Genomic DNA, 8,520 nt, shown 5'->3' on the forward strand with positions numbered 1-8,520 from the left:
TTCCACTACCTTCCTGGGGTCTGTTCCATTACTAGACAGCTGTGGTTCTTACAGTGACCCAGAGAATGAGCCCTGGAACTTCTTTCTTGGACTTAGGTCTTTGAAGACACGCATCACATCCTTTCTGAATTTCGTCTTCTCTGGTGCAAACACCCCAGCTCCTCAACAGGACCAGCAAAGAGAGAGGTAGGTTCTCTAGGGTGGAAACCTGGGGTTTTCTAATGAACTTTCTCTGAACAAAGCCGGGCATTTCCCATGCTCCTTACTGATAGATAAGCAAGAAAGAGGCAACCCTGGAAAAAATTAAGCTAGGAGATCTCTGAAGGGGATAACTCTCCAGGTCCCTAATTAGGAGCACAGATAAACGCCTGATTAGACCACTCCAGTCTGCAAGGGCAGCGTATTCTGCTCACTATCAGAAGCACTTTGTTGCTGCAAAGGGCTTGGAGAAGTCTGTTCCACAAACTGCCCATGGCCTCAGGGCATTCGGCAGGAAGAAAGGAGATAGAGAAGCAACACCCTTTTCCGGTGTTCAGGGACGGACAGGATAAAAAGGAGCAGTGCTCTGGGTGCCGGATCAAAAGTTCTCTCTCCATTGGAGACTCCTTTACTCCAGCCCTGCCACCTCCATCTCTGCCACCATGAGCTGGCCACTGAATATCAAGTCTGGTGGTGACAAGGGGGGCTTCAGTGGGCACTCGGCGGTGGTGCTGAGGAAGGGTGGGGGCAGCGCGGCTTCTTACCGCACACCCAGCAAAGGAGCTGGTGCTGCCTTCGGAAGCCGAAGCCTCTACAGTCTCTGTAGAGGGGATCTCTGTATTCCCCTCAAGGTGGCTGGCAGCAGTGTTCGGACTGGAGGTTACAACTTCAGGCTTGGCTCTGGGTATGGAGGGGGCCGGGCCAGCGGTTTTGCCAGCAGTATGTTTGGCAGTGTGGTCCTGGGGCCTGTGTGCCCATCCATGTGCCCACCTGGGGGCATCCACCAGGTCACCGTCAACAAGAGTCTCCTGGCTCCTCTCAATGTGGAGCTGGACCCGGAGATCCAGAAGGTGCGCACCCAGGAGCGGGAGCAGATCATGGCACTGAACAACAAATTTGCCTCCTTTATTGACAAGGTGGGTCTCCCAGGTGGATGAGACAGTCCAGTGAGATGTGAGTGATCCCTTTCTGCCTGGTGGTGCACAGGGCATTGTGGATGGAAAGACTGCTGCTGGACCTCATGAAGGGCTCCGTGATCATAGCACAACCTGTGAGCTAGGTAGCACGAAGGAATGAATGAATGTGTTGCTTTCTTTTACAGAGAAGGGTGGAAATTTTGGTAAAGGGTAGCCCTACCTTGCGGAAGAATTGATGGGAATCTGGAGGTCAGCTGGATGCACCTCCAGCCCTTCAAGGCAGATGGAGGGCTGATAGAATCAGCACTATGCAGAGAGAAGGGCTCAGGGTACAGAAGAAACACTTAGCTGAGACAGAAGAAGAGCATCTCCTGGGGCTGGATCAGGCAACAGAAGCCGGCTATGGAATCTCCTTCAATGAGTTTTCAGTTTTGCCTGAAAGGCTACAGATTGAACCCTTGTAAAGGGTCTTGTTTGCATGGAATTACATGAGTGGGGAGTCAGGACTGGAGCTAAATGTTTTTTTAAAAATCTATATAACTTGGTAGGGTCAACGGTGTTTTTCCATGGGACTTGGTAACACCCATCTGATTCCAGGTGAGGTTCCTAGAGCAGCAGAACCAGGTGCTGGGGACCAAGTGGAAACTGCTGCAGCAACTGGACCTGAACAACTGTAGGAAAAACCTGGAGCCCATCCTCGAGGGCTACATCGGCAACCTGCGGAAGCAGTTGGAGATGCTGTCCGGAGACCGGGTGAGGCTGGACTTGGAGTTGAAGGGCATGCGTGACCTGGTGGAGGACTATAAGAAGAGGTGAGTGGGCCCAGCCAAGGTCGTGGGTCATGTTTGCAGAGGCTCCTCGGATCATCCAATCTCTGCGCCACTTTTTAGGAGGGAAGGGAGCAAGCACCAGGGTCAAGGGCTCACACCCCTCCTCTGACTATGAAGGAAGGACCACCCCTATTTGATAAGAACTTCCTACCTGGTTGATGGGAAGGAGTTTCTTTGCTCATTGACCCACCAATGGGTTCAGTGACTGGTTTGGGGCACCTGGATATTTTCCTAGGGTCCAGAGAATGGAAGGTTAATGAGGCAATTCGGGGACACAGGACTGCCAGTCCCAGCCTCTGCAGTGCTCCAGCAGATCCTGTGGAGACTTTGTATCCCCAAAACTTGCCTGGTCAGTGTGATGAGGGGGTCACCTGGCCAAGGGGACTGAGACCTCTGCTATCTTCTCTCTTTGCCCACAGGTATGAGGTGGAGATTAATCAGCGCACAGCAGCAGAGAATGATTTTGTGGTGCTCAAGAAGGTAAGAGAGAGAAGAGCCTGTGGACTCTGATTCTCTTGAATCCCCATCCTAACCAACCCTGCTCGGGACTCCAGCCCTGGCTTTCTGGGGAGGGGCTGGTACCTGAGTGGGGATGGAGTCATATTCTGGCCTTTAGCAAGGTGGAGTGCACACAAGTGTAGGGTATGGGCAGAGACAGATAGGAGAGAATCATGGTCTGGGAATTGGAACCCCCTGGCTCAGCTCAGCCTTCCTGTGTGACTTGAGGAAACTCACTCTACTTGTCTGGGCTTCATTTTCTCCAGGGGCACAGAAAAAGAGCAGCCCCCACTTTTTTATTTATCCCCAAAGATGCATAGGAGAGAAAGGCAGTATTGAGGCTGTTATTCACCAACCTGCTTCCCTTGGTGGGCAAAAGATAGGAAGTTAATTGACTTTGAGGGCAAGGACAGGGCACCTGGTGGGATGTGGGTGATATTGACCAACGGCTCTGGGTGCCTCTCGGCAGGATGCAGATGCAGCCTACATGGTCAAGGTGGAGCTCCAGGCCAAAGTGGACTCTCTGGACAAAGATATCAAGTTCCTTAAGTGTCTGTATGATGCGGTGAGGACACCCCTCTCCCTCCCCTACCCCACCTCTTTCCAGCAGAGAGATTCCCTGGCTCTTCCAGGGAGATGCGAATAAGAAGAATTTAGGATAAACAGAATTAAGGGTGTTTTGATGGGAAGGTGCAAAACCCTGCCCTGGGAGGCCATGGAAGTGTAGGATCCTGGTCCCTATAAACCATATACACAGGAAAAAATCCCATCAGGGCTGTGATAATGACCTTGGCAGCAGGCAGGTAAAAATGACCCCGTGAGGTCCTACTGAAGCACAGATTCCTGATACTGTGAATTGCAAGAAATGCCTCCCATGGCCTGCTACCCACATGGGATGAATCCTGCTGTGTGAGTCTTTTGCTCGGCTCCAGCAGGCATTTCTTCTCTCCACTTTGGCCCATTCTGCCAGGCGCCACAGGCCCAGAAGTCTGATGGGCAGAGGAGGGAGGTGGGGGAAGGACCCTGACTTTGTCCTCACCTGTCAACTCAGAAGGTGACCCAGATCCAGACTCACACCAGTGAGACCTCTGTTATCCTGTCCATGGACAACAATCGTGACCCGGACTTGGACGGCATCATTGCCGAGGTTCGAGCCCAGTATGAGGACATCGCCCTGAAGAGCAAGGCTGAGGCTGAGGCGCTGTACCAGAGCGAGGTGAGGTCCGATTGGGTCTCCCTCCTCCACCAGACTTCCTTTCCTGGGAAGGGACATCTCCACCAGTGGATGTGAGACATCCCTTAGGAGATGTGTTAAATGAAAGATGTGTTATAATCAATGCCATAGTGACATTCTACTCAAAAAGAATTCTCGGCAAAAATTGTTATCAAAGATAAGTCATGAAACTGGGTAGGCATTTCCAACAGAGAGGGACAGGCCATCCTCTGATGGGGGAACGAAGCGAGGTGCTCTTGCTATAAAACAGGGATTAGGTCATGTCACCATGGGAAAGAAGGAGAGTAACAAATATAGAGGAGAGTAGCTATGGGTGACCTGTAGTGGGATAGGGAGTGAAGAAGAGGATGCCATGAACTTCCTTCTGATCAGTGTGGAAGGACTTCCAAGAAGAGGTGGGATTCTAGGAGCATTCTGGGAGATGGCAGTTATGCTTTGAAGCAAAACCTTTCTAGGCTCTCACTGAGAAGACCCTTTACCTGGGTGCCCTATGGGGCTTCATACCTCCCAGCTTTCTTGGCCATTAAATCCCACCAACAGCAAGGACCACAGGTTCCTTGTTCCCTGTCCAGGACTGTGTCATCCTCTCTTTTCTGAAGGACTGGCCAAGGGTGAGGGGAGGATCTGAGCTACAAGTCCTGAGCCAACAATCCCACCACCTCCAGGGTACATGCATGCAGTCCTTAGCCCTGGCCCTTCACCCGTCATTAAGAAAGGATTGTAGGAGAATTTAAGTTTCAAGGGATCAGGGACCTCACCTGTACTGCTCACCTCTGAATCCCCAGTACCTAGAACAGAACCTGGCCTTTAAAATATTCCTCTATAAAGAGGTGCTAAATCAATGGAGAGGCTCAGAACTCTTCTATTTTGGAAAGTGAAAGTGTTAGTCACTCAGTCATGTCTGACTCTTTGATACCCCATGGACTGTAGCCCTCCAGGCTCCTCTGTCTATGGAATTTTCCAGGCAAGAATATGAGATTCGGTAGTCATTCCCTTCTCCAGGGGATCTTCCTCACCCAGGGATCAAACCTGGTCTCCTGCGTTGCAGGTGGATTCTTTACCAACTGAGCCACCAGGGAAGCCTTATTTACTTTGGAAGTGCTTAACACATGCAAACTACATTTTCCCTTTATCCACCCCCAGAAAAGATTAGTCAGGGAGATGAGAAAGGAGAAGAGGCCCAGCAAATAGACTTCTGCTTAGAGAAACAGGTGGACTTTTTGGTCAGAATCAGCTCCAAACAGCTGGAAGGATAACCTAGGTCCTGGCTCCATCACCTCCTGCTGCAGAGCTATCTGCCCTGGCTCGCTCCAGTGTGGAAGGGTTTGCTCAGGACACTTTCTCTGTCTTGGGTGGTGGGGGATATGGGGGGGAGTCCTGTCTCATCACCAACTTCCTGTCTCTGGAAACCAGATCCAGGAGCTGCAGCTGGCGGCCGGCCGGCACGGGGACAACCTCAAACACACCAAGAACGAGATGTCGGAACTGAACCGGCTCATCCAGAGGATCCGCTGTGAGATTGCAAATGTGAAGAAGCAGGTGGGCAGCAAGCCCACAGAGAGCACGGAGGCTGGGCTTCACCCTCTGTGATGGAGAGACTGGAGCCCATCCTTGAGTGAAAAGCGGATGTCCCCTGCCTGACTTGGGACTCTCTGGACCATCAATGGTCTCTCTTCCTTGGCATACCTTGGGACCCGTACACTCTGAGCTGGCACCCTGCTCAGAACTGGAGGGGCCTTGCCCTTATTTCACCCAACTCTCACAGTTAAGATAAGGAAACTGGGCTGGAGAGAGAAAGGGACTCTCCCAGGGTGTCCAGCTGGTTATTAGGATTAGAATTCAGGTTTCCTCTTTCTTTTTTCCATCTTTCTCAGGCCTTTCCTGTGTGCAATAAATCCACCCCATGTGCCCTTCAGGTACGCCCCTCCAAGGGCAGGCCCCATACCTGTTCTTCCCACTGGGTACTCAGTACATGTAGGGTTTGGGGGGCCTCTCCTTGGGACCCTCAGTGGCCAAGTTAAGGTCCTCATCTCACTGCTCTCACTGGGTGACCAGTGAGGATGATGGCAGATGAAGATGTTCTGGGTTGTCTGCCCTGTACCCATTGCCTTTCCAGCTGGGGAATCCTGCCTTGTCTGAAAGCAGAAAAACACCATATCTTTGGGGAGATGATTTTAAGGGGGTAGGGAATCCTTTCCCAGTTGACCCTGGCAGGTCAACTCTGCCCAGTGATAGAACTGCCAAACCTGGAAGAGCTGATCTGGCTCTCCTTCCTGCACCCCAACAGCCTTCCAAGCCAGGTGATGTGGGAAACATGGGGCCTGCTTTCCAGCTCGACACATGGCTGATTCATGAACTCTCTGAGGACTGTTTCTCCGCCTGGTGGTATTTGTCATCACAGTGCCACTGGATGTTTTTCAGGGCCCAAATGCTCTGTCTGAGGTCATGGATATAACCTCAGGCCCTTAACCTCTTGTTGTATGGGAAGGTTCCCCTAATCCATTCAGGCCAAACTTGGGGAGCATTTAGATAGACCCTCCCTGCAGAGTGCTAGAATAGTCCAGAGATGTACACTATTGGGTGCTAACGGGTAGGAAGGGTCTCTACTGGGAGACATCCTGCAGGCAGGAGTCTGATCAAAGAGGTGCCTTGACACGCTGTCAGATTCTTGGAGGCTCCGGGTTGGGGGTCTCAGTGTGATTCTCCAGGACAAGGTGGACTTGAAACCGACAGCCACTGGTTTCAACCTCAGGCACTAGACAACTTGCAAACATCCAAGTCTCTTCTTGCGGTCCTGAAATGCAACTGCTCTGACAGCTTTTCACAGGCCTTTAAATATTCATCCACAAAAGAAAATAGAGGCGACTCAGATACTGTGTTGGGTCTGCAGCAATTACTTGCTCCCACCTTGGACCTCGTCTGTAAAGTGAGGGGGTTGGGACTGAACTGTTAAGATCTAAACATTATTCCGGGTTCTGATGGTCTTCCCATCGTCCTTTGCTTTCCAGTGTACCAATCTGGAGACGGCCATCGCTGATGCCGAGCAGCGGGGAGACAGTGCCCTGAAGGATGCCCGGGCCAAGCTGGATGAGTTGGAAGCTGCCATGCACCAGGCCAAGGAGGAGTTGGCTCGGATGCTGCGTGAATACCAGGAACTTATGAGCCTGAAGCTGGCCTTGGACATGGAGATCGCCACCTACCGCAAGCTGCTGGAGGGCGAGGAGTGCCGGTGAGCAGGGCAAGGGAGATGCCCCAGTGGGCGGGGTGGTGGTGGGGAACTGTGGGTGGCTCCCTGCTGGGCCAAGGGACCATCTGGGAGGTAAGAGAGAAAAGACAGCAGTGCTCGTGACATGAGCACAGACGGGGACTGCTTGTTGTTTGAGCTCAGCTTCCTGCTAGGGGAGGTCAGAGGTGAACCATGAAGCACACGTGGGTGGGTGGTGGCGTGAGAAGAGCCAGTGGGGTCAGTCAGACCTGGCTCTCATCACTCGCTTTGCCATATGTCAGCTATGTGGTCCTGGTGTCTGTAAATTTTAGTATTTATTTGCTCATCTGTAAATGAGGATTGTAACCTCCATACAATGAGGTTGTTTTAAGGATGAATTCAAATGATAGGCACATAAAGGCAGGAACCCACCTAAAGGCTCAGCCGAATCTAGACACTTTCCTGAGGTTTTATCCTTCTCTAACTTTCTGTCTTGCAGGATGTCTGGGGAGAATCCCTCCTCTGTGAGCATTTGTGAGTATCCCCAAGAGACGGGTTGAGTTGGGGATTCTGACTGGATGGGAAAGCTGGGGGCCACAAGATAATGTGATACCACGTCCAATCATCATCTCCCCTCATCTGCAGGCTCCTAGTACTGTCTCAGGAAGGTTCTCTGGCTTCAAAGGAAGCCTATTTGCCTTCTGTTCCAGGGAATCAGTGACTGAGGTCATGCCAACCTCATTTCCTTCCTGTATCTCTCTTCTGGGCATTGTCATCTCAAGAAGGGGTTGAGAATACGGACCTGTGAGACAAAAAGTCCTAGACTCTCTAGGAGGGCAGGGACCATTCTGTCCTGGGTTGTCCTTACCTCACACAGAGCTTGCAGTGCAACTGGGTCTTGACCCATGCTTGTGCTATTTTTTGACTGCCGAGGGTCGCTGTGGGATGAAGGGGGTGACTCGCTGAGTGATGCTATCATCCTTCTTCCCCTGTTCTGGGCCCTTCCACCACAGCCGTCATCAGCAGCAGTGCAAGCAGCTTCGGCTCCCACCCTGGCTCCTCGGCCAGCACTGACCTTGGGGCCAGCACCATGGCCAGCACAGCGACCAGCAGCTCCAGCAGCACCAGAAGCGGGCAGACCAGGGCTAAAGGGGCACGAGTGGGAGATCCCAAGGACTCCCAAGACAAGAGCGCCCGGGCAAGGAAAGCTGCCCGGTAAAGCCCGTCAACATTAAGGGTTCTCTCAGCTCCTGGGAAAAGAGATGCTCTTGCCACTGCCACCTCACCTGGAGATGTCTGCCACACCCTTCCTCTCCCCAGAGTCCTAGGACTACCCGTGGTACATGTGGCCGCCCACATGCACTGTGGCCTGTCTCACTGTCAAGTTCTGGTTGGCCTCATCCTCTCCTGTTTTCAGGTCCCATCTGGACTTTGTGACTTAGTTTTCCCCTGCCGCCCTCAGCTGCTAGGAGGCTTATGGGCACAAGCTATAATTACCTTCTTGGCCCTGGAACATCCCTAGGAACATCCCTAGAGAGAGAGGAGAGGAGGGAGGAAAGAGAGAGGAAGAGGGCGAGGGAGGGCAGGATAGTTTTCTCTATGCTTCGGTGGAGTCAGCAGTTGTCCAAAGGCTTACTT

At 52.2% G+C, this 8,520-nt stretch overlaps 1 protein-coding gene across 1 annotated transcript; it reads left to right on the top strand.

Annotated features, from left to right (window-relative positions):
* Positions 1 to 641: 641 nt before the first annotated feature.
* On the top strand, positions 642 to 8,101 carry KRT74 (keratin 74). Its single transcript, XM_065932072.1, has 9 exons — positions 642 to 1,115; positions 1,713 to 1,927; positions 2,365 to 2,425; positions 2,913 to 3,008; positions 3,495 to 3,659; positions 5,091 to 5,216; positions 6,686 to 6,906; positions 7,382 to 7,416; positions 7,896 to 8,101. The coding sequence occupies exons 1-9, from the start codon at positions 642 to 644 to the stop codon at positions 8,099 to 8,101; spliced, it is 1,599 nt and encodes a 532-aa protein (XP_065788144.1).
* Positions 8,102 to 8,520: the final 419 nt, after the last annotated feature.

The sequence above is a fragment of the Muntiacus reevesi genome, chromosome 4 (assembly GCF_963930625.1).
Source record: "Muntiacus reevesi chromosome 4, mMunRee1.1, whole genome shotgun sequence".
Taxonomy (NCBI): Eukaryota; Metazoa; Chordata; class Mammalia; order Artiodactyla; family Cervidae; genus Muntiacus; species Muntiacus reevesi.

Bases quoted from the DNA above. Each gene is read 5' to 3' on its own strand.
- KRT74 (XM_065932072.1), top strand. From the start codon at position 642: ATGAGCTGGCCACTGAATATCAAGTCTGGTGGTGACAAGGGGGGCTTC. The intron at 1,116-1,712 runs GTGGGTCTCCCA...ATCTGATTCCAG, and splicing joins TTGCCTCCTTTATTGACAAG to GTGAGGTTCCTAGAGCAGCA. The intron at 7,417-7,895 runs GTGAGTATCCCC...CTTCCACCACAG, and splicing joins TCCCTCCTCTGTGAGCATTT to CCGTCATCAGCAGCAGTGCA.